This window comes from Onychostoma macrolepis, chromosome 25 (assembly GCF_012432095.1).
Source record: "Onychostoma macrolepis isolate SWU-2019 chromosome 25, ASM1243209v1, whole genome shotgun sequence".
Taxonomy (NCBI): Eukaryota; Metazoa; Chordata; class Actinopteri; order Cypriniformes; family Cyprinidae; genus Onychostoma; species Onychostoma macrolepis.
In genome coordinates this window covers 20,264,890-20,291,833 of record NC_081179.1, presented here as the reverse complement: position 1 = coordinate 20,291,833, position 26,944 = coordinate 20,264,890, and the positions used below count along the sequence as shown (strand labels likewise).

General features: G+C 34.5%; 1 protein-coding gene across 1 annotated transcript in view; it reads left to right on the top strand.

The window, feature by feature from the left end:
* The window catches only part of brsk2a (BR serine/threonine kinase 2a), a 223,527-nt gene that overhangs the window by 174,983 nt on the left and 21,600 nt on the right, over nucleotides 1-26,944 (top strand). Inside the window, 5 exon segments of the mRNA XM_058766524.1 lie at nucleotides 6,003-6,034; nucleotides 10,673-10,837; nucleotides 11,001-11,098; nucleotides 13,684-13,834; nucleotides 24,733-24,793. Of these exon segments, the coding sequence (XP_058622507.1) occupies nucleotides 6,003-6,034; nucleotides 10,673-10,837; nucleotides 11,001-11,098; nucleotides 13,684-13,834; nucleotides 24,733-24,793 (507 nt within the window).

Here is a 26,944-nt window from a genome sequence, read left to right as displayed (position 1 = left end):
ACCATACTGACAAAGTGAAAACAGAATTGTCACAACTTCGTAAATGTTTAAAAAAAAAAAAACTGAAATAAGTACATTGCATAAGTATTCATACCCTGAAATAAATATTTTTTAGTATTACTAAGTCTTTTTTGTTTGATGCGACAAGCTTTGCACATCATAATTTGGCAATTATCTGCCATTCTTCTCATCGCCTCTTCACCTCTCATTTATCAGGTTGGATGGGGGCAGACGCACATTTTCAGGTTTCTCCAGAAATATTTGATTGGGTTCAAGCCCAGGCTGTGACCGAGCCGCTCAAGGACATTCACAGAGTTGTCTATAAGCCACTCTTACTGTGTGTTTAGGGTCATTGTCCTGTTGGAAGGTGAACCTTCTGCCCAGCTCTGGACTGGGTTTTCATTAAGCCAATCTCTATATTTTGGTGCATTGAGCTTTTCTTCTTTCTGAGTCCCTCAGTCCCTGCCGCTGAAAAACAACCCCACAGCATACTGGCACACTTTACTTTTGGGATGATACTCTGCAGGTGATGATCAGAGCTGGTTTCCTTCAAACATGATGTTAGGTATTAAGGTTCATCAGACCAGAGAATCTTGTTTCTCAGAGTCTGAGGGTCCTTTAGTTGCTTTTTTTGTAAATTCCAAGTGTGTTTTCATGTGTCTTAACTGAAGAGAGGATTGAGTTTGACCACACCGCCATAAAGCCCAGATCGGTAGAGTGTTGCGGTGATGTTTATCCTTCTGTAGGTTTCTCCTATCTACAGATATGATCATGGAGCTCAACTAGAGTGACCATCAGGTTTTTGGTCACCACACTAACCAAGGCCCTTCTCCATCAGTTGCTCAGTTTGGCCAGGAGAGTTTCGCTCTAGGAAGAGTCCTGGTTGTTTCATACTTCTTCCATTAAGGGTAACAGAGACTGCATGCTTCTGTGAAACTTCAATGAAGCAGAATCTTTTCTGAACTTTTCCTCAGATCTGTGGCTTGACGCAAAACTGTTTCTGAGCTCTACAGGCAGTTCTTTGGACTTCAGGGCTTGGTTTTTGCTCTGATATGCATTATCAGCTGTTAGACCTTTTATTAAGACGTGTGTGGCTTTCCAAATCATACCCATTCAATTGAATTTGCCACAGGATAACTTCACTTGAAGTGTAGTAACATATACAAGCAATATGAATGCTCCTGAGCTAAATTTCAACTGTCCCAGATAAGGGTATGAATACTTATGCAATGGAATAATTATTTTTTTTTATTTTTAATAAATTTGCCAAGATGTTAAAAACCTGTTTTTTTTTTGCTTTACAATCATGGTGTATGGAGTGTATACTGATGTGGGAAAAAAGTAATTTAAAGCAGTTTAACATAAGGCAGCAACATAAAACGTGAAAAAAATTAAGGGGTATGAATACTTTCGCAAGGCACTGTATATATATATATTAGCATATATTTTTAATTTATCACTTATTTTTATGGATCTTTTGCATTCTGGAATTTTTTTCAATATTTATTTCAATAGCTGAAAACAATTTTGAAAAGTTTTAGTATTACTTCTGGTTTATTTACCAATAAAAACACTGCTCTGGCCAAAGTTTGTCAATAAACATCTAGTGCCTTTGGAACTTTGGGCCTCATTCATAAAACATGGTGCAAATCATTGGTACCCCCCCCCCCCCCAAAAAAAAACAAACAAACAAACAAAAAACCCATTTATACATATAAAACATTCAGTTCAAAGCAAAATATTCACAAAATAAATTTGTTTGTGTAAAAACACTACTTTGTGTTTTGTGAGTGAACCATCAAAGTTTTTAAATAGCATCTGTTCATTTTCCTAGGTAATTATACCTGTTGATTGGATTTTTTTTTCTTTATTTCGAGGGTTTTGCCATATGCAAACGAACATATGTGTTTGTGAGGCGTTAGCATATGTGAAATACATATCATAGAAACAGATGATTGAGGAAAACAGTAGACAGCAGTTACGACCCCTTCGAGCACAGATATGCAAATAATAATTGGATCTCATCTTTACACAGCCGGTCATTTGTCATCAGACACTGATGTATCTGCTCTCAGATGAAACATCTCCATTACCTCTCAGCTGGACTCGCTCTGGTAATCATCTTCTGGAGCCAGACTTTGGGTGCTGGATGTGGACTTGCGGTCTCGTGGCCTTCGCTTACATGTTTCCATGAAGGTCACGAGACCGTAGCCTGTCCCATTTGTCATTTTTCACAAGGGTTGCTTTCTGCGGCTCTACAACACTAGAGTTCACAGTGGACTACTGCACGGAAGTCTTTAAAGGCTGCTGTTCTTTGCAACTTATTTTAGTCAAGAGCTGATAGAGAGGAAGAGACTGTCTGGCTGATGTGTAAAGCGAACAACCTTGTGTGTTTTGTTTTTATGTGCTGTGTAAATGTCTTTCAGAGATTTGATTTAGTGAAACTCACTAACTCCAGATCCAGCCAGTCATAAATCACACTAAATTCATGTTTAAATTGACAGTCATAATGTGATCATATTAAAAACAAAAACAAACCAAAAAAATAAGAGATAAAATATATTCCTTATTATGAAATTAGTGGTCAAACAATTAATTGCGATTAATCGCATCCAAAATAAATAATATATGTATGTGTACTTTGTATATTTATTATTTATATATACTGTAAATAAACACATGCATGTATATATTTCAGAAAATATATATTTTTATATATTAAATATTTATTTATAATATAAATTATATGAATATAAATATAGATATGCAAATGCATGTAAATATTTTCAAAATATATACTGTATATGTGTGTGTGTGTGTATTTTAATGCTGTCAATCGATTAAAAAATTTAATCGCGTTAATCACAGTCATGGACTGTGATTAATCATGATTAATCGCAAATTTAAAATACTAGGATTTACCTGTAAATGTGTTGAAATAAAGAAATGCATGACAAACTAGTTTAAGGAAACAGAACCTTTCACACTTCTGCCAGGTATGAGACATAATCCTTATTATTCTTTTATCATTATTCTTTTGTTTTTATTCAGCCATTATCAGCCTTTATACTGGCAATAAAACGTTTACCAAGCCACATCGCTTCAATCCCAGTATACATTTACCCAACTATTATCAAAAGTGTTTCTAAATAAATACAACAAAACATTTCTTGCAACCTTACGTGAAGTATTATGACAAAATGCATTATGAAGAAGAATTGGACCTGTTCTGCAGCTGCATTAGAGCTAATATTAGCATCATGCTTCATAAGACAGTTTATGAGATTAATAGTACACTTTTACTCAGAACTCGCTTCAAACCACCATCAAGTGTTTGTAATAACTTCCTTTTGCGATCACATGTGGAATTTGGTCGTTTACTGTTGTTAAAATATGCTATTTATAGCCCTTTATATCGCTGCACAAATTAGCATTTCAGATGTACACATTCAACTCCAGAAAGTCACATACAGACCATATCTATCGTAATCGTGTGTTTATTATCTTATATAATCTATAGTGGCTGTTGTCATGTTTATTTCTGCTGCTCTGCTGAAACTCACGTTGTTTGTGATGTTACAACCACCTCTCCGTTCTTAAGTTGCCAGGTATACATTCCAAGTATAATACACATTAGTAAAAGGATCTTTTACATTTTTATTTGTCTATATACACTTTGGGCGGTCGCGGTACATTATAAAAGTAGCCCAAAAAACCGCAACCCACGGCTCTGTAATTTTTCCCGTGACTGTATTTTCAAAATATCCCACTTGTGCCGCGGTCCTGGCAACACTGGTTCGCTGTACCCTCATCACACAATGATAGATAACCTTCCGTGCTGCGATGACGGGAAGAAGTTGGGGTCAAACCTTATCAAGTGATTAATTTGCGTTAAAAAAATATTAACGCGTTAAAATATTTTGATTAATCGCATACGTTAACGCGTTAACGTTGACACCCCTAGTGTATTTATATATACATAATAAATATACACAGAACACACACATATATTATGCAAACAAACACTTTTATTTTGGATGTGATTAATAGTTTGACAGCACTATATGGAATATATGTACTGCACAGGCTGGGGGAATCTTACATTTTTTATCACTTTTTTACTCATAGTTAACTGCACAAAGATAATGTTTTAAATTAATAGCAATTCAAAAATACAATTAAAATTAAAATTGATTTTGAATATCCATTACTTGAAAGAAATTAAACATTAACTAAAATAAAATTATATAAAGAAAAATGCATTTTATTTCAGCTTATTTTATTTTATTTTATTTTATTTTATTTCAGGCAACTTTTCTCACTTACATGTAGTTTACCTTGATGCATAATAAAATGACGGAAACTAAAATGAACTAAACATATTAAAAATAAGAAAAACAAAACAAACAAAAAAAATCACTGAACAAAATGACAAAAACTTTAAATAAAATTCAAATAAAAACAACATCTAAAATTAATAAGAATTGTAATAGAAAATATAAGTAAAAACTATAATATTTGATATTGAATTGATACTAAAAAACAGGGGTCATGAGTATGCATTTTTTCCTTATAATTAGTAACACTAAATTACCATTTAAAATTGACAACATTACAGTTTTTAAATATACTTTTATATTGCGATAATTTCACATTCAATCTTCAAATTAATGTACAAACAACATAAAGACAGTATATTTTTAATATTTGTTTATTTTTATGACTGAAGGCCAGTATCACTGATACCAATTAATACTGATTTCCCTATAAAAAATGTTTCTCCCTAATATTTAACCATTGACTAGCCATTCAACTTTACATTATAATTAAGAGCTATCGATTTTAACATTTATTAAACTTTAAAAATAACTTCTAATTTAAGTGAACTTAAAACAATATTCACATAAACCTGTTATAATAAATTTATCTACCTCTGCCCCTCAGCAGAAATATCTACAAATTGAATAAAGTTATCAAACACTAAATTCTAAACTAAATACAGATGAATCCTTAAAACCATAAAAGTTATTGATTTCCTCTTTTTTATTTTGTTCTTGATGAACAGAATCACAGCAGCTGGTTATTAGGTTATTTTGGCTGTTATTTCTTTAAGAGCTGTTGCTGCTGAACATGACGCGGATCTGATACACATTGTATTTTCTCTCAACTCTCTTCACCTTTTCTGACCCATTTCAGTCTCTTCTAATGAGCTGACGAGTTGAATCGGGTGTGTTAGATGAGGGAGACAGTGCTGGGCTGCTCCAGGACAGTTTTGAAAACCATTTCAGAGACGTATTCTTTATGTAACTCATATATAACATATTACATGCATGCACTGTTTTATGGCAGCTTTAATCGCCTTTTTGGTAACTTCATGACTGATCACGAAGTTGCATGCTCGTAGTTTCTTTCGCGATTTGATATTAAATGATACAGGCTACAGCGCGCGCCGCTGAAGTGAATCTGGAGAGCTCGTCTGAAACGTCTCCTGTTTGATGTGCTCGTAAAGACGTTCTATGACTGAATAAATGCACTCCTTGTCAAGAAAAAAGAGACAGAATTAGCAGTTGTGAGTGGGGTGGCCAACCCTAGGCCCCACCCCTGCGTTAACGGCGTTAAATAATCTTAACGCGTTAAACTGAAAAAATGTATCGCCTGCGTTAGCGTGCTGATTTTGACAGCACTATATATATATATATATATATATATATATATAATCACTCTAATTTAAAAATTTTATTTGCTGACCCGAATTTAAAAATAAAATAAAAAAGTATTATTTATTTATTTAGTCATATAACTATAGCACTATACATAGCAAAATTAATGAGGCTTTGCTTTTCCAATTTTGTTTTTATTTTAATATTATTTTCAAATTGACTTATAATTTCGAGTGATTCATTGAGACTCATTGAGATTCATTGTTCTCTGAGTGTTTCATTAATGGTTGCTGTTTTTCTGCAGTGACTCTGACTGTCTCTCTCTCTGTGTTTCTCTTACAGTTAGAGCTGATCCAGAAGCACACGTGGTACATGTAAGTACTGAACTCACATGATTTTGAGGGCAGGAAACAATCGTTGTGACACAGAAACAGCGGGCTGGGTGTTAGGGACGGATAGACGGGATCAAAAGTGTGTGTGTCTCAGAGATGCGGCGTTATATCGCGTGTGATTAAACGGCACAGACCCCACATGTCAGCAGCAAGGACACTTTTCCTCTGGCCGCTCGCCTCGTCTGGCTTCCTCCAGAGACAGAGACAGCAGGCGAAGGTCGTCCCTCTCTGGGGTCAAAGACACGCCAGACACGCCGCCTGCGTTTTTAAGCAGAATACTTATGTTTTTCGCTGCTCCACCGTCTTTTCTAACAGATGGCGACAGCAAATATTTGGAGCGGATCTGAGAGGGAAGGTTATGAAGACGCTTGTTGTGGATTTAGGGTCAGAACTGGATGTGGTTGTTAGGACTGCGGGGCTGAGAATGAAACACATGCTTGTGTTGCTTTATTAATTGTGACCTGACACAGAAAGCAGTCCGTTCACGTCCGTATGTAGATTATGCTGTAGGATGTATGTGCGCAGTTAATTAGCACATGTTATTCTAATGAAAACATTGTTTGTCTTCATAATCGTTCATTAAAAAGCCTTTAAAATGACTTGCCCTTTCACTGATATCACAGAGGACACACAGGCTATTGGATAACATTAACTCATTTTATATTGATATTCATTAGTGAATGTGCATTTGGTGTTATATACATTTACTTACACTGTACTAAATGATTAAGAAAGAAAAGCAAATAGCATTAGAATAAGTAATAAGTAAAAAAAAGTGTTTGTGCTTGACTTAAAATTACAAGTTTAGTTAAGTTGGATATTTAAGTTATCTTAACAAATATTTAAGTTGTTATAACTAATTGCGGCAACACATTTTACAGTGCCTTTTTTTTAAATAATTATCTTCTGCTCACCAAGCCTGCCTTTTATTTGATCCAAAATACAGCTAAAGCATTAATATTGTGAAATATCTATCTATAAAACAACTGTTTTTTTATTTGAATATATTTTAAAATGAAATTTATTCCTGTGATTTCAAAGCTGAATTTTTTGGCATCATCGCTCCAGTCACACGATCCTTCAGAAATCATTCTGATTTGCTGCTCAAAAAACATTTATTATTATTATTATCAATATTTAAAACAGTTGAGTCAATTTTTTCAGTATTCTTTGATGAATAGAAATACATAAACGAATAAATACATGAATAAATCAATAAATGAAGAAATAAACATAGAAATACATAAATAAATAAATTATTAAATAAATTATTAATTAAATGTTTAAATAAATGTAGAAATACATAAATGCTGAAATAAATAAATAAATGCAGATATGCATAAATTAATGAATTTTGGCAAAAGTGTCATTTTTAATTGTGCTATTTTTTGTACCATTTATTTCTACATTTATTTATGTATTTCTACATTAATTCATGTGTTCTGTTTATTTATTTTTACATTTATTTATTTCTGCATTTCTGTGTCCGTATGTTAATAAGGTAGGCGGTCCAAATTGTCACACAGCTGAACGCAGCGCTTGCAGTTAAACTCTCCGTGGTTTATTATAAGCCTTTTATCGATCATTTTTTTCCCACAGTTGGCACCAAGAATGAACATAGAAGCGTTGTTTGATTAACAAGCAGCTAAAGGATGCAAAATTTACACTGAAATGATTAACTGCACAAACTTTATTATCTCGCAATGCATCTAATCGCGCACTTACGGTATGGGTGCTGGGAGCAGTCAAAATGGATGGAAAAACGCTGTCATAACGGCGTCATAACACCAACCCTACACCTAAACTTACCCCTTACAGGAAACTTTCTGCTATTTCAGATTTTGATGCCATGATTTTCGTACTGAAGTTGCGCATGCACTGCAGTTAATAAAGTTTGCAGTCTAACGAGGCTAATTGCTATCTCATGTTGTTCTGGCTGGGTTGCCTAATTGACCAATCCTGCATTGAGACCACCTACCTTATTAACATACGGACACAAAAATACAGAAATAAATAAATGTAGAAATGCATAAATAAATGTAAAAATAAATAAATGTAGAAATAAATGTAGTATAACAAATTACACTTTTGACAAAAATGTATTAATTAATTTATGCATATCTTTATTTATTTCAGCATTTAATTAATTAATTAATTAATTCTTCATTTATTTATTTCAGCATTAAATTATTTATTTTTTCATTTATTTATTTATTCTACTATTTATTTATGTATTTCTACATTTATTTATTTCTGCATTTATGTATTTATTCATTTATTTATAATGAATAAGTCATTTAAGTCATTTCTCGTCCTCCATAAATATCAGCTTATATATTATATTACTTATTTTTTAAATACTTTTATTTAGCAAGGATGTAAAATTAAGTAAAAATAAATAAATAAATAGTAATTTGCTGTTTCCTGTTGATTATGTCAAGGTGTCCAAGGTTTTCTTTTCTTCTTTTTTTAAATTAATGAATTAATTTATGAATGATTATGCACAGTATATATAGTGCTCTATGTTAATTATCTTCATACTAATATTAATATTATCCAATAGCCCAATAAATAAGCATTGATTTAGGCTACTGAACAAACGAGCCTAGCTTTATTCTTTATACTTTTACCTTTTCTTTTTTTTTTTACATAGCTAAATGTAGCCTGTTATTTATGAATGTATTTGTTCACTTATTTATATGTTATGCATATTTCAATTATTTGTTTTGGTGGAAGGGGTTAGTGTGGGAGAGAGAAAATTATCAATCAATTATATTAAGTTTTTGTTAATGTTTCGGAAAATATAAAAATATTCAGTTTAAAGCCACAATATGTAAGATTTTTTATTAAAATATCCAAAACCACTGGAACAGTGTTGTATATTTTGCTGACTTGTGTTCCTACATTATCCCAAATGTTTCGAAGAATGTCTAAATCCAGAGAAATTAGCAGTTTTAACTAGTGACACGGACCGTATCCGTGCGTCGCCTGCCAATGACGTCATACACCCTTGACTTTCCGGTTTTATTTTGTAGAAAACATGGAAAGCCCAAAGACACTTTAATATGTTATGCATTTTATTAGACAGGTGACGAACGCACAGAGTAGCATTATAACAGAACTTTCAACAGACTCAAATCTATCTAGTATGATAAAACAGCGCTGCTTTTTTCTATATACGCGCGACCGGAAGAAGCGGAAGTGGACGGCTGTGGCATAAAAAAAAGCTCCGCTGCCTTCGAGCCGCATATCACACTCGGGTGTGCCTCACACGTCCTGAAAAGTGAAGCTGCGGGCTCTTTGATCGCCCCCTGGTGGCTGGCTGCAATACAGGTCATAAACCCCGCCCTCTCCATGTAAACGAATGGGACTTGAGTCAAAATAAAATTACAATTAAAATATGGTTTTGGTCATTTAAATTAGTTGTTGTAACAACTACTTTAAATGACCAAAACCATATTTTGGAAAATTGTATTGATATATGTTCAATTGTTTGTTTGATTTTAGCTAGTAATTTGATGCTATAAAAACGTGGCGTGTCGTTATGGTTGATTGGGTCTGCGGGAGTTTGATTCCGCGGCTCCACCTCACGAAACTACTGCGCAGACTCTGACTCCAAACGAATCTCTACTGCACAGAATCGGGCTCCAAATGACGTCATTTTCTCAAGATGGCAACGGCCATACTGAGATCCTTTGGCTTCACTTTTCTATAGTGGAAGGAAGTGGAGACGCGTCGTCCATCTTTTTTTACAGTCTATGATCGCGCTCGTCCTTCATTAGCAATCGCTGCAGCGTCCTCGTTTCGCTTTCACGACTTTCAGCCCCACCCTGCTTCATACTACAGTCACCTTAATACATCTTTAATACATTCCCTGCGTCCCAATGTGCATATACTATCCACCCTATCTGCCCTAAATAGTATTGAAAATTACTAATATCACATAGAATTTAGGATGGATTGTATGCACACTGGGACGCAGGCATTATGTCATCAATCTACGCCTTTGTTTCACTGTTTGTTTTGAATATGCACCCTCTAGCGGCAAAAACTTACATATTGTGCCTTTAATTAATTTAATAAACACCCTCTATACATATTATATGTATTATATGTTAATTATTAATATTAACATTAATTAATATTAATATTAATATTATATAATAGCCAATATCCAGCATTCACACAGAAATATGTTGATTTACCACTATAAATCAGGATTTTCGTGACAAAAAAAGCTTTATTTTGGCATACTTACTGTAGATGGATGTAAGAAAGTAAGCAAAGTAAAGTAACAAGTTTTGCCCCATTCTGCAATATCAATCCACATGTCAAATAGACAGCATATTTATATTGATGGGAGCAAAAATTAAGAGATGACAGTCTGTTTAATTAGTGATAGGGTCACGTCGAGTCAATCCATGTTTTCTTTAGCATTGGAAATTATCAGTAAAGATAAATTTTCGCTGTTCTTTAGCTGAATGATTGACACAGTTCTTTCCAAACCTGTGTGACTGTCTTTACTCTGGGATAATTTCTCTGATGGCAGGAGGAGTGAGCTTGTGTTGTTGTTGGATGTGTAGTGTGTCAGTGTCACTGACTGGCTTCTGCTCTCCTCAGAGGAGGGAAGAACGAGCCGGAGCCGGAGCAGCCGGTGCCCAGGAAGGTGGCGATCCGCTGCATCCCGTCAGCCGAAGACATCGACCCGGACGTCCTGGAGAGCATGCACTCGCTAGGCTGCTTCCGGGACAAGAACAAGCTGATGAAGGACCTGCTGTCGGACGAGTGAGTGATCTCTTAGTTTTGTCTTTATATCTTCTGTTAGATCTATTAAACAGTTCTTTCTAGCTAGAAGGCAACAAAGGGAATTTAGCCATTTTATTTAGTTTAAATTTATTTATTTTATTTTTTTTGATAAATGGCTGTTTCTCGTCCTCTGTCTCATCAGTGAGAATCAGGAGAAGATGATCTATTTCCTTCTGTTGGATCGTAAGGAGAGATACCCCAGCCATGAAGACCAGAACCTCCCTCCTCGCAACGATATAGGTATGAAACAGTAACTGAATAATAAAACCAAAAATTAATACAGAAGTGTATTATACACAGAATTTTGAGTCTATACTATATACAGTCATGGCCAAAAATATAGGCACCCTTGCAATTCTGTCAGAAAATGCAACACTTCTCTCAGAAAATTGTTCCAATTGCAAATGTTTTGGTATTCACATGCTTATTGTTTTTGTTTGCACTGCAACAACACAAAAAAAACAGAGAAGAAAAGTCAAACTTGATAAAATATTGACACCTTGTCAAAATTGTAAGAAATAATTGCTCTTCAAGCATGTGATGCTCCTGTAATGTGTATTTAGACACACCTGTGGCAAGTAACCGGTGTGGGCAATATAGTAATCACACTTGCAACCAATTAAAATGGAGAAAGATTGACTCAACCTTTGTTGTTGTGTGTCACACTGAGCATGGAGAAAAGAAAGAAGTGTAAAGAGTTGTCTGTGAATTTGAGAGAAAAAATTGTGGAAAAACATGGACAATCTCAAGGCTACCAGTCCATCTCCAGAGATCTTAATGTTCCTGTGTCCACTGTGCGCAATATCATCAAGAGGTTTACAGCCCATGGCACTGTAGCTAACCTCCCTGGACATGGACGGAAGAGCAAAATTAATGAAAAATTACAGCAAAGGATTGTTCGAATGGTGGATAAAGAACCCTGTTTAACTTCCAAACAAATTCAAGCTGATCTGCAGACACAGGGTACAACAGTGTCAGCTCGCACTATCTGTCGCCATCTGAATGAAAAGGGACGCTATAGTAGGAGACCCAGGAGGACACCACTGCTGACACAAAGGCATAAAAAAGCAAGACTGGAGTTTGCCAAAACTTATGTGACAAAGCCACAATCCTTCTGGGATAACTTACTGTGGACAGATGAGACAAAAGTAGAGCTTTTTGGTAAAGGACATCATGGCACTGTTTACAGAAAAAGAAATGAGGCCTTCAAAGAAAAGAACACAGTCCCTACAGTCAAACATGGTGGAGGTTCAAAGATGTTTCATAGATGTTTTGGGGTTGCTTTGCTGCTTCTTGGGGATGCCTTGACTGTGTGAACGGTATCATGAAATCTGATGGTTACCAAAGAATTGGTAAAAAAAAGCTGCGTCTCCACCAGAGGTCATGGGTCTTCCAGCAGGACAATGACCCGAAACACACTTAAAAAAGCACTCAGAAATGGTTACAAACAAAGCGCTGGAGAGTTCTGAAATGGCCAGCAATGAGTCCAGATCAGAATCCCATAGAACACCTGTGGAGAGATCTCAAAACAGCAGTTGGGAGAAGGCACCCTTCAAATCTGAATGACCTGGAGCAGTTTGCAAAAAAAGAGTGGTCCAAAATTCCAGTAGAGAGGTGTAAGAAACTCATTTATGGTTACAGGAAGCGACTGATTTCAGTTATTTTTTTTCCAAAGGGGGTGCTACCAAATATTATGTTAAGGGTGCCAATAATTTTGTCCAGTGCATTTTTTGGGTTCTGTGTGGAATTGTATCAGATTTGACATTTCTTCTCTTCTCTGTTTTTGTGTGTTGTTCAAATGCAAACAAAAAAATTAAATAAACATGTGAGTACCAAAACATTTGCAACTGCAACAATTTTCTGAGAGAAATGTTGCGTTTTCCGACAGAATTGCAAGGGTGTCAATATTTTTGGCCATGACTGTATATAGCAAATGTTTATATAGTAGACTTGGCTGAGAAATCACCCCAAAATGACTGTTAAATGAGAAAAGCATAAACAAGACGTAAACGTAAACTTTTAGTCTAAAGCGGCCATGATTTATTTATTTATTGTTTTTCATAAACTGCATCTAAATTGGTATTCAGATATATTTACAGGCAGTTTATTGCAGCTCAAAGGTGGAATGAGTGTATTTACACTGCAGTTATAATTGCATAAATAATGCCATTAGATTGATGGATTTTTAATGGGTATTAAAGTGATAGTTCACTCCAAAATGAAAATTCCTCACCATCACATAATTTCAAATCTGTATGGATTTATTTCTGCTGTGGAATATAAAAGAAGACAATTTGAGAAATGTCTTCTTTTGTAGTATTTTTTTAGGATTAGTATTAGCATTTTAGTATTTGTAGTATTTATTTATTTTTTCACACAATGGAAGTCAATCGTTATCAAAACATAAATGGGTTAATGAATTTATGAATGGGCCATTGAATCATTGTTTCACGCGATTTGTTCAAAACACCGATTCATTCAGAAATGAATCAGAGATGCACAATTGTTCTGCTGCACTGAGTAAAAACTGACAATATTGTGTCTAAAATATAACTTATTTATTAACTTCTTATGACATATACAGGTATATAGCTTTTATAAAAATATATAAACTATAAAACTTCTTCCAGGCCAGCAAATGCGGTTCACTGAACTGCCCTCAAATGTGCTTTTACAAATGCATTAATTGCAACAGGCGCTGGTGCTAATGATTAATTCACAATCAGAAGTGGCTTTACAGACCACTGCTTTGTGCTGACTGCTGAAGATGAGCACAGCCATTGGTGTAAAGCATTGAATTGGGTTCTGTGTGTGTGTGTGTGCAGATCCGCCGCGAAAGCGCGTCGACTCACCCATGCTGAACAGACACGGGAAGAGGAGGCCGGAGAGGAAGTCTATGGAGGTGCTGAGCGTTACGGATGGAGGTTCACCTGTACCGGCACGACGAGCCATCGACATGACACAACACGGACAGAGGTGCAGAAATCACACACACACACTGCTGATATTCTCCATTTCTGTCCATCCATCAACATTCATGAGGATACTTCTGATGATGACTTCCATTGTCTCTTATACTCATTGAAGCTGCATTTATTTAAACAAAAATACAGTAAAAACAGTAATACTGTGAAATATTATTACAATCTAAAATTACTGTTTTCTATGCGAATATATTATAAAATGTAATTTATTTCTGTGATCAAAGCTGAATTTTCAGCATCATTACTCCAGTCTTCAGTGTCACATGATCCTTTAGAAATCATTCTAATATACTGATTTGATGATCGAAAAACATTTCTGATTATTATCGATGATGAAAACAGTTGTTCTGCTTACTATTTTTATGGAAACTGTGATACAATACCATTCAAAACTTTAGGGTAAGTAAAATCAAATAAATAAGTAACCAAATAACTAAGAAAAATAACTTGCTTTTTTTTCAGCAAGGAATCATTAAATTGATCAAAAGTGACAAAGACATTTATAATATTATAAAAGATTTTTATTTGAAATCATTGCTGTGCTTTTGAACTTTCTATTCATCAAAGAATCCTGACAAAAATGAAAATGTATCACGGTTTCCACAAAAAATATTAAGCAGCATAAACTGTTTTTAACATTGATAATAATTAGAACCATTATTAATAACTGAGAATCAGCATATACAAATGATTTCTGAAGGATCATGTTACACTCAAGACTGGAGTAATGATGCTGAAGATATACAGTCTTGGCCAAAAATATCGGCACCCTTGGTAAATATGATCAAAGTCGGCTGTGAAAATTAATCTGCATTGTTAATCCTTTGATCTTTTACCACAGCCATATCACCCTGTAGCCTAAGACTGGTTTCCCACTGAAGCTAAGCAGGGCTGAGCCTGGTCAGTACCTGGATGGGAGACCTCCAGGGAAAACTAGGTTGCTGTTGGAAGAGGTGTTAGTGAGGCCAGCAGGGGATGCTCACCCTGTGGTCTGTGTAGGTCCTATTGCCCCAGTATAGTGACGGGGACACTATACTGTCAAAAAGCACCGTCTTTCGGATGAGACGTTAAACCGAGGTCCTGACTCTCTGTGGTCATTAAAATTCTCATGGAACTTCTCGTAAAGAGTAGGGGTGTAACCCCGGTGTCCTGGCCAAATTGCCACCATTGGCCTTTGTCAATCATGGCCTCCTAATAATCCCCATCCACTGAATTGGCTCTATGACTGTCTCTCCTCTCCACCTGTAGCTGGTGTGTGGTAAGCGCACTGGTGCCGTTATACTGTGGCTATATATGTGATTGTACCACATGATTGTAAAGAGCTTTGGGTGTACAGCAATACACAATAAAGCGCTATATAAATCATTCATTCATTTAAAAAATTCACAAAAATCTAACCTCTCATTGGATAATAAGAATTTAAAATGGGGGCAATATCATTATGAAATAAATGTTTTTCTCAAATACACGTTGGACACAATTATTGGCACCCCTAGAAATTTTTATGAGTAAAATATCTGTGAAGTATATTTACATTCATATTCACAATTTTGAGCACTCCAGGGTGATTATGAACATGAAATTATCCAGCCATGGCTTCCTGTTTCACAGAAATATAAATAGGAGGGAAAACAAAGCCCAAATTCCCTTAATCATCCATCACAATAAGAAAAACCAAAGAATGTATTTCTGATGTGCAGGAAAAGATAATTGAGCTTCGCAAATTAGTGAAGTTGCTTTAAGAAAAGAGCTGGAGCAGTGAAAATTCCCATTTCCACCATCAGGGCAATAATTAAGAATTTCCAATCAACATAAAATGTTACGAATCTGCCTGGAAGAGGACGTGTGTCTATATCGTCCTAATGCACAGTGAGAAGGAGAGTTTGAGTGGCTAAAGATTCTCCAAGGACCACAGCTGGAGAATTGCAGTAAAAAGTTGAGTCTCAGGGTCAAACAGCACCTACATCACCACATGTTGTTTGGGACAGTTTCAAGAAATATTCTCCTCGCTCATCCAAAAACAAACTCCAGCATATTCAGTTATCAGACACAACTGGAACTTCAAATGGGACTGGCTTCTATGATCAGATGAAACTAAAAATGAGCTTTTTAGCAGCAAACACTCAAGATGGGTTTGGTGAACACAGGGATAAAAAGTACCCCATGTGTTCAATGAAATATACTGCTGTATTTTTGATGTTGTGGGCCTATATTTCTGCTGGAGCTCCTGGACATCTTGTTTAGACACATGTCATCGTGGATTCTATCAAATACCAACAGATACAAAATCAATAAGTGACTGACTCTGTTAGAAATCTTATAATGGGCCATGTTTGGATCTTCCAACCGTACAATAATCCAAACACAAACCTCAAAAACAACACAAAAATGGGTCACTGAGCACAAAGCCAAGCTTCTGCTGGCCATTCCAGTCCTCTGACCTGAACCCTGTAGAAAATGAGCGGTGAACTGAAGAGAAGAAGCACCAACATGGAGCTGGGAATCTAAAGGGTCTTGAGTGATTCTGGATGAAGGAATGGTCTCTGATCTCTTGTCAGGTGTTCTCTAACCTCATCAGGCATTATAGGAGAACATTTAGAGCTGTTGAACTGGCAAATGGAGGTTTCAAAAAGTATTGAATAAAAGGGTGCCGTTAATTGTGGCCAATGTGTATTAGAGAGAAACATGATATTTCTCCCCATTTTAAATTCTTATTATCCAATGAAAGGTTAGATTTGTGTGAATTTTTAAAATAAAAGATCAAAAGGATTAACAATGCAGATTAATTTTCACAGCCATCTTTGATCATATTTTCCAAGGGTGCCGATATTTTTGGCAATGACTGTATATATATATATATATATATATATATATATATATACATATTCAAATAGAGAACAGTTATTTTAAACTGTGATAATATTTCACAATTTTACTGTATACTGTATTTTTTTTTTTTAATCAAAAAATTGCGGCCTTGTTGAACATAAGAGACTTCTTTCAAAAAACATTTGATAAAATCGTAATTATTCTAAACTGACTGATAGTGTAATTTCTTTTTATTCACAAACTAAGGGACGAGTTTAATTTTTTTTTTCATAATTTAAACTTTTTGTTTTTAAGATATTTTTTAATTTTTTATATTAATTATTATTTTATGTTAATCAACAACATCCTGGAATCTGTCAATAGCGCTTTAAGTGAACCTGGAACATACAAAGAAATACACACACACACATTAACTAGAATCTGTGAGCAGGATTACATCTTTATATCATTTGATCAATAATTCAACATTTGCCGCCTCGTGGGTTCTCGTCTATTCCTCGATACTCAAACAAAATCTTGAAATACAGAGAAATCAGAGCTTTTTTTCAGGTTTGTTGTGCTGAGGAATCCACAGCTAATCCACAGCTGAGGAATATTTCATGGCCCCTCCGGCTGTTTGTCATTGAGTTTGTTTGAGAAATGCGGCTGTGAGGCAGTGAATACTGTCGGAGGCTTGAGAAATGATTCCTTGTCGTTCACCAATCACTCGTTTTTTTTTTCTCAACTCAACCTTTTTAAACTCCATTTTTCATGTGATGCTTCAAATTTCAGGTTGTCTTTCTAAAAAGGTATCTAAAATAAAAACGAATGAGAGAAATACTTTCGTAACCAACACCATTGAAAAAAGCACTTACCTCCCCTGTGAGAAGAAAGCAACAGCGCTGTCTTTTATTCTCTTCAGCCGTTAGTTCAGTGTTCAGAGACTCACTGTTTGCTGGCTTTGTCTCCTGCTGCAGTAAAAGCACGTTCAGTAAAAGCTTGGATATCTCGGATGCCAAACGCAAAGCAAAGAGCAAAGAGGAAAGGTACCAGCCGACCTCTGACCTCCAGATAGTTCACAGAGCTTTAGTCATTAAAGATGCAGAGACGCTTTTCCTGTCCAGAGCTTTCCAGAGAGACCCTCTCACTGACCTGCACTGCATTACAGGCTCCTGACTTCTGTCTGCAATAATCCACTGAAAGAATCATTTAGTTCAAACCATTTCAACACACTTTAGGGCTGTTTAGTGTTATGATATACGTGTTTGAAATTCATGTTTAAAAAAAAAATTACTTGCTGAAGGCTAATTATCATACTTCTACTAAATATAAAAAACGTAATATTGATTTTTCTGATTTATTTATTTATTTATTTTTTTGGTTGTATATTTAGGTTTTAACTGTAAGATAATACAAAGTACTCATTTTAAATTTTTACAGTAAATCTTTACATTATTATCAGCTTTCCATACTATACAAAACTAATTTTATGAAGTGACACAGTTTTATTTTAGTATTATTTATTAATATTTTGAATTAGCTTTATTAATATTTTTCTTTTTAACTTTAATTTTAAGTTTGATACATTTTTATGTTTTTTGTCAACTATTGCTAATGTTAATTGCACATTTTTTCTTTAATATTCTATTTTGCTTTAATTTGTTGATATTTCAGTTTTCAGTCATTTTAGTACTTCAAAAGATTTTATGATCAGATGCAGTATTGCAGTATTTATATACTATTATAATTTTTATTTTTATATTTATATTTTCAGTATTCATTTAAATTTTATTTTAGACTTACATAAGCTTTGGTAATTTTGTGTTTTGTTGCTTTATTGATTTTTATTATTTCTGTTTACAAATGTATTTATATTTCATTTAAAAAAAAAATGAAATTTCAATAAATCATATTTCAGTTAGTTGTCAAGGCAGCTTTTTATTAAGTTCTTTTGTAATATTTATTCATTTTAGTTTAGATTTCTTTCTTTTCTTAAAAAAAAAAAAACTTTTTAAGTGAATAAAAGAATAAAATCCCTTTTTCTGATTGTACATGAATTATTTTCATGAAATCAGGTTGAAAATATATTATTTGATTTCATATAATGCTAAAGGCTACACCTGTTTAGCATTTTCCTTTAACATGTATTTTAATGAACAAAATTAAATAGTAAATGTGGTGGTATAAAATATATATATTTTTTAAACAACATGTAGATTGTGAATTGAGGCTGTGTGAAGGGTCCAGTAATTCTCTTTGAATTTCTCAGATGTATATCATGAAATGAAGTAGCTTACAGTATATGAAACCTCTCAGTATATCCGATGTTGTGCCATCTATCTTGAAGCATCACCTTGCAGCCTTACCATGCATGAAGCCCACATCTATTTATTTTAGTCTCCGCTCTCTTCACTCCCATTTCTCCACTTACACTTTGAACCCTCACCTTCCACTGTCTCATAACAAAGTAGGTCTCATTCCTCCAATTCATCTCAAAACTCAATTTCATTACACTCCTTTCATTCCCACTCAAATGGCCAGGCGTATCTGATGGCAGGATTGAAATGGGGAATTGACAGGAGACGACCTGAGACTGACACATAAGCCACCTGAGGATTTCTCAGTGATTGCCTTTCAGAAGGAAGCAGCCGCATATCTGAAGAAAGACGAGTCTCGCGCTGACTGTGTTCAGTGGGATATTAGCTACTGCTAACTGCAAACTATATGCGCTATATGCTAGCAGCGCACTTTCTACTTAACTACTTTCTACTTTCTACTAAACAAACAAAAATTATAATAATAATGTGAATTAGTACAAAATGTGCAAAAATGCAATTTCAAAAGGAATTATGCTAGATTGTTGTCAAATTACATTATATTTGTCCTGGTAATTCATTACACATGTTTAATTCCAGTGGTTATCAACGTTTATTTGACCATTTTTCATAAAAAAATTAAAAAATAAACATAACTCTTGGCAATGAATGAATGAGGCAAGATAATCCTGAAATCATCGTTTAAGCTTAAGAAGGTCAAAGGAAGGTGTTCTGAAATGACAGGAAACTCTCTGCATCTTTACTTCTGTATGCAGTAAATATATAGATAGATTATACACTTAGTTTTCCAGTTTTTAGCTGTGATTTTAGATGCCATTACATTACCTTATATGTAATGGCATAGTCATATACAACTCATCTTTAGTGTAGTCTTGAATTTAAATTTGTAATTATTGTTATATTAATATTTTTGTAGTGTTGTTTTTTCAGTGTTTTTTTATTTAGGTGTTTTTTTTATTTTTATTTTTGTTTTGTGTCCTTTCTTTATGTGTGTGTGTGTGTGTGTGTGTTCTTTTTGTTCTTTGTTTTTATTTATTTTTTATTTTTGTTTTGTGTCTTGTCTTTTGTGTGTGCATGTTTTTTTTGTTTTTGTTTTTGTCTTGTTTTTTTTGTTTTATGTCTTGTATTTTTTTATTTTTTTTTTTATTTTTTGTTTAGTTTCTTTGGTTTTTGTGTTTGTTTTTATTTAGTGTTTTTTGTTGTTGTTTGTTTGTTTGTTTTGGTGCCAAACTTTTTTTTCTCTGTATCATTATTTACTACCTACTAAAATAGTGCTTTTTTGAACTAGACACGACCTCAGAAACAGACACTGTGTTGCATCATTTGTGTTTTTGTGCTGTTTATCGACTTTAAAAGGTTTGAGATCAGTGTGTGTCAGACTAAAAAGAGACTTTGAAATGTAATTTTTAAAAGTTGGATCTGTGTGATGAAGTATGTGGGAAGGAGCGAGTTTTTTGAAATGGAAAGTACATGAGCAAGAAAAGTTAGTTTTTATGTGGTTGATTTAGGTCAAAAATCATTTTATGTTAACATAAGTCTATCCTCAATAATTTTAGCAAAGCAATTTTTTTTAAACAAACTGCCTCTGAAAATTATTCACTGATTCATTTGAATAATCATTTAGTTGTTTAACTCATTTTTTGTCTTTTTATAGTGATGATTTACCTGTAAACAAAGATTATAATGCTCTGATTAGTCACCATCTAATGCCTTTCGCATCTAAATATATAGGTTTAGCAAATCATGCATTGCATATGCTGTTATGTGTATATCAGTAAGCCATGTGCGGTCTGTCTCCACTCACCCCTGTATAACTCCAAAATAAAATCATAAAATTAGCATTAGCTGGATTCTGTCTAGCCATCTGACAGTCATCACAGCGTCTTTATTCACTCTAGACACCCACACAAGAGAGAAATGCCACTCATTAAAAGGTTTCAGCTGAACCTATTGATTTAAATATAAACATCCATTTTGACATTTATCTTAAAGGGACAGTTCACCCAGAAATGAAAATTTGCTGTTACTTTACTCACCCTCAGCCCTTCCAAGAAGTAGGTGACTTTTTTTCTTGAGTAGAACAGTAAAGAGAATTTTTAGCTGAAACCGTGGTCCTTGGTGATTCATATAATGCAAGTCAGCGGCTGCCTGTTTTTGAGAAAAAAATTAAACATATCAAGGAAGACACAATTAGCACCCATGGCTTCTGATGATATATTGAGATCTTATGAAGAGAAATTATCAGTCTGTGCAAGAAATTGAACATTATTTAAACATTATTATTACCTGTAATCCAGATCCTCAGGAAAACAGTCCGGAGTGATGTCCGGCTCACAAACAAATCATTCTTTTGAACTGATTCTTTTTAGTGAACTCATTGAACCAGTTCACCAAAGTTCCTTGATATGCTTTTTTGACTTTCAAAGTGATGGTAGTCGTTGACTTGCATTATATGAATCACCAAAGACCACGATTTCAGCTAAAAATATTTACTGTTCTACTGAAGACAAAAAGGCACCTACATCTTGGATGGCCTGAGGGGTGAGTAAATTAACAGCAAATTTTCAAAAATAAAAATTCTGCCATTCATTTTCAGTGAACTGTCACTTTAACCTTTCTTTCTTTAAGTGTCTTTTCTTTCTCTCTCTTGTGATCACTTTCTGTATGTCCCTTGCTCAAAACATTGAGGCTCTTGCAGACACAACGGCATGTGTTGTTTTTAGTAAAGCTTACCCTGGTTTCTAGGGCCTCAGATCAGACCGCTGTCCAGCTCAGTGCTTTAGGGCCGAGGGGGCTGCTTTTATCCCAAACAGACCTGACAACTGGCCTGGATTAGAGATCTAGAGAGACACAGGGACAGAGATAAAGATTCACAGTGGCAAAAGTGATAAGAATGTGTAGAGAAAGACAAGACCAACGTTGGTGGAGAAGTTAAATCTTTAGTTGATTTAAACCTAAAAAATGACAGTCGGATATATCACCGTACAGTGGCGTATTGTTTGTAAGGGGAAAGATGAATATGTCAGAAAAGATTGAGGAGTGCTGAGATTACAATGATGGGTGAGAGTGAAAGAACAGCTGCTGATTGTTGTGTCGGGCGGCTCTCTGTGCTGATGAAGACAGACTTTGAGCTGATAATGGACGTGCTTCATTCTTGAAGATGATTGAAATGTTCGATTTGTATCTGTGTGGACATCTGCTGTCAAAAACCCCCCCCAAACAGTTACAGCTCAGAATTGATGGAACTATGCCTGAAGATAGAACTGCACTTTTTATTTAAAAAAAATAAAATAAATAATATATATATATATATATATATATATATATATATATATATATATATATATATATATATATATATACACACAGGTGCATCTCAATAAATTAGAATGTCATGAAAAGTTAATTTTTCTTGTAAGTTATTTCAAAAAGTGAAACTTTCATATATTTTAGATTGCATGTAAAGTAAAACATTTCAAAAGTTTTTTTTTTGTTTTAATTTTGATGATTAGAGCTTACAGCTCATAAAGTCCAAAATCAGTATATCAAAATATTAGAATATTTACATTTGAGTTTCAATAAATGACCATCCCTACAGCATAAATTCCGGGTATCTCTTTGAAACCACAACAATGGAGAAGACTGCTGACTTGGCAATGATCCAGAAGACGAACATTGACGCCCTCCACAAAGAGGGTAAGTCACAGAGGGTCATTACTGAAAGGTGTGGCTGTTTACAGAGTGCTGTATCAAAGCATATTAAATGCAAAGTTGACTGGAAGGAAGAATTTGGGTATGAGTAATTAGGGATGACTGGAAGCTTGAGAATACAGTCAAGCAAAGCTGATTCAAACACTTGTGAGAGCTTCACAAGGAGTGAACTGAAGCTGGAGTCAGTGCATCAAGAGTCACCACGCTCAGACGTCTTCAGGAAAAGGGCTACCAAGCCACTTCTGAACCAGAGACAACGTCAGAAGCATCTTACCTGGGCTGTGGAGAAAAAGAACTGGGCTGTTGCTCAGTGGTCCAAAGTCCTCTTTTCAGATGAAAGTAAATTTTGCATTTCATTTGGAAATCAAGGTCCCAGAGTCTGAAGGAAGAGTGGAGAGGCACAGAATCCATGTTGCTTGAAGTCCAGTGTGAAGTTTCCACAGTCAGTGATGATTTGGGCTGCCATGTCATCTGCTGGTGTTTGTCCACTGTGTTTTCTGAAGTCCACAGTCAACGCAGCCATCTACCAGGAAATTTTAGAGCACTTCATGCTTCCTTCTGTTGACAAGCTTTATGGAGATGCTGATTTCATTTTCCAGCAGGACTTGGCACCTGCCCACACTGCCAAAGGTACCAAAAGCTGGTTCAATGACCATGGTGTTACTGTGCTTGATTGGCCAGCAAACTCGCCTGACCTGAACCCCATAGAGAATCTATGGGGTATTGTCAAGAGGAAGATGAGAGACACCAGACCCAACAATGCAGATGAGCTGAAGGCCGCTATCAAAGCAACCTGGGCTTCCATACCACCTCAGCAGTGCCACAAACTGATCACCTCCATGCCACCCCGAATTGAGGCAGTAATTAAAGCAAAAGGAGCCCCTACCAAGTATTGAGTACATATACAGTAAATGACCATACTTTCCAGAAGGCCAACAATTCACTAAAAATGTTTTTTTTATTGGTCTTATGAAGTATTCTAATTTGTGAATTGGTGGGTTTTTGTTAAATGTGAGCCTAAATCATCACAATTAAAAGAACCAAAGACTTAAACTACTTCAGTCTGTGTGCATTAAATTTATTTAATACACGAGTTTCACAATTTGAGTTGAATTACTGAAATAAATTAACTTTTCCACAACATTCTAATTTATTGAGATGCACCTGTGTATATATATATAAAAGTATTTGGAGTTTCTAAATTATAAACAATAATATAATTAATTTTAATATTATTAATAACAAAATCTTAGACTCCATAAGCCACAACTGGATTAAATAACAATGACTATCTGTATTTTATCTAGTTAATGACCTGAAGTGTTTCCTGCCATTGCGATATTTTTGATAAAAACAATATTCATTGTCATGGGGGCAAAATCATTTTATTTTCATACATTCAAAAGGTTGGAGTCAGTAAGATTTTTTCATGAAAGAAGTCTCTTCTGCTCATCAAGGCTGCATTTCCTTAATCAAAAATGCAATAAAGACAGTAAAACTGTGAAATATTCTTACAATTTAAAATACTTGAATACTAAAATATTTGAAAGCTGTATATATTAAAATGTAATTTATTGCTGTGATACAAAGCTGAATTTTCAGCATCATTACTCCAGTCTTCAGTGTCACATGACCCTTCAGTTTAATATTTTTGCAGAAACCCTGAATCAGTTTTTTTTAGGTTCTTTGATGAAAAGGAAGTTAAAAAAGAACAGCAATTTAATGCATCCTTGCTGAATAAAAGTGTACATTTCTTTAAAAAAAAAAACAATAATAGTAAATACTCTTTTTTTTTTTTTTATACCCATTAATAACATTGTTTATGGTCTGATGTGGCCAAAATTTTAAAACAAAAGAATTACAGTAAACTGACATATAAAGCCTGATTTTACTTAATCTCTGAGAATGAGAGATCAGATTTGCTCTTGTTCTTTCTACAATTGCATGTGTTCATCAGCACCCTGTTCTTACTTCCTGTCCCCTCTCAGCTGTAAGCGGCGTCTGACCGTGTGCTTTATGGTCTGTGTCCTCACAGGTCACGATCCATCAGTGGCGCGTCCTCTGGTCTCTCCACCAGCCCTCTCAGCAGCCCACGGGTGAGTAACTCCGCCCCCAGCACGCCTGCTTCTCTCTGTCCACCAATCAGCACACATCTGCTCAATCACCTTCATGGCAATCATATCACACTCAATTTTGTGTTGGTAGGACACTGTATATATTACACAGCTGTGATTAGTGACATAGCATCGATTTCCATAAAAACAAATTTGAATTGCCGTCTTGGCTGTGATATTTAAAAGTTTGACTACACATATATATGTCAGAAGATATTAACAAGCAAAGTGCTCATGATACATAGTGGTGTTTTTGAGTTTCATTGATATATTATTATAATTTTTTGTGAAAATTTTCAATTCAATTTTATTTTTATATATTTTATTGTAATTACTGTATAAAGTTTTGTCATTTTATTATATTATAATATATATTTATATTATTATTTATATTTTATATAAGTTATATATTGTTTTTATTGAATTTCAGTTTTTAGTTAAAGCTTATTTATTTTTAATAATCTTCGTACTAAACTAAACAAAACTTAAAATGTTGCTTTGGCCAGAAATGTTTTTGGTAGTATTGCAATGCTGTTATAGTTAAAAATAATTCAAATTTTAAATATTTAGAGTTTATATATATATTATTATTTATTATTATTATTATTTTTTTTAATATGTCTAAAAAGCTTTCATTAATTTTAATTTCAGTTTTTTTTAGTTTTAGTTATTTTGGTATGTCAAGTTAATCTAAATGAAAATGAGAAATGTTGCTTTGGAAAATAGCTGAAAAAAAGTTATCCTTTTTTAATATTACATTTTATTTCAGTTAACAAAACCACTATGTAAGTGTTTTGGTGATCACTGACAATTCAGTGCTTGGTCACACTTTATATTAGGTGGCCTTAACTACTATGTACTTGCATCAAAAAATAAGTACAATGTGTTTATTGTGGTCATATTGTATTGCAAAACACTTTTTCTGCTATTGAGGTGGGATACGGGTAAGGTTAGGGACAGGTTTGGTGGTATGGGTAGATTTAAGGGTGGGTTAAGGTGCAAGGGTTGGGTCAACAGTGTAATTATAAATGTAATTACAGAAATGAATTACAGATGTACTTACATAAAGGCGTTTTTAAAAAAATATATAAGTACAATGTAAAAACATGCATGTACACAATAAGTGCATTGTAATTGATTAATTTAAATGTAGGTGCACAGTAGTTAAGGCCACCTAATATAAAGTGGGACCCAGTGCTTTTTATGGAGACATGGGAAATTATTATTTTTAAAAATCCTTATCCTTCATGAATGACTTAAAAGCTCATGAAAATGAACGAGTCATATGGTGTAGGAACCCTGGAAATAGCTTTCTGTCCTCTAACAAGCAAAGTAAACAAGGAAGGAAATCGTGCAAGAGTGAGTTGCAGAAGACAGCAGTTTTTGTTTCATGGAGATATACTCTTTCATCCTATCTGCTGCTCTCGGTGTCTTTCCCCAAGTGGAAATCCAGCTCAGGGAACGCTGTAGAAAATCCCACTCTGATTAGCACAGAAGCTCTTGGCTAAACTTTTCCAGTTGACTTGTTTAAGACGGCTCACAGATTACCAAGGCCTTACCCTAAAGCTCGCCAACGTATAGTGCTGATTCCAAGTGGAAATTGATTTAGAAGTTCTGTTCTGTATGTCACATGAAAATTGAGGATTTTGTAGTCACTCTTTTCATGTTTGACATAAATTAGGTTAATGTACTGCTTGTTACTTTTGTGAATTTGTTTGCTTTGATTACTTTTCTGGATTCCAACTGTGAAGAGATGATTAGTGCTTGAAGTATTTCTGCAACCTGGTAGCTTTTGTGTTTTGAGACATTCATATTCAGACGCTCACAAGCTGTGAAGGTTTATGCATGATTCAGAACTTGGACACAGTCAGGTACTGCATTTCTTTGACGTTAGTTTGTTAACAGATGATTCTGAGCATACGTCCAAATTCATACTGCAAATTACATTGTCCACACCTCTCATACATGATTTATTGTTTGATACCAAGTTGCTCATTTCATGGCAGAAAATTTGCTCTTAAATCCCTTTTTATTTTCCCATTGGCAGCTTTCTTTGGTGTGCCTGAAAAGACTTGATTTACTCTTCACAATGGTCTTGTTGCATCTTTCGCTTACCGGTCTTGGCTAACTGCA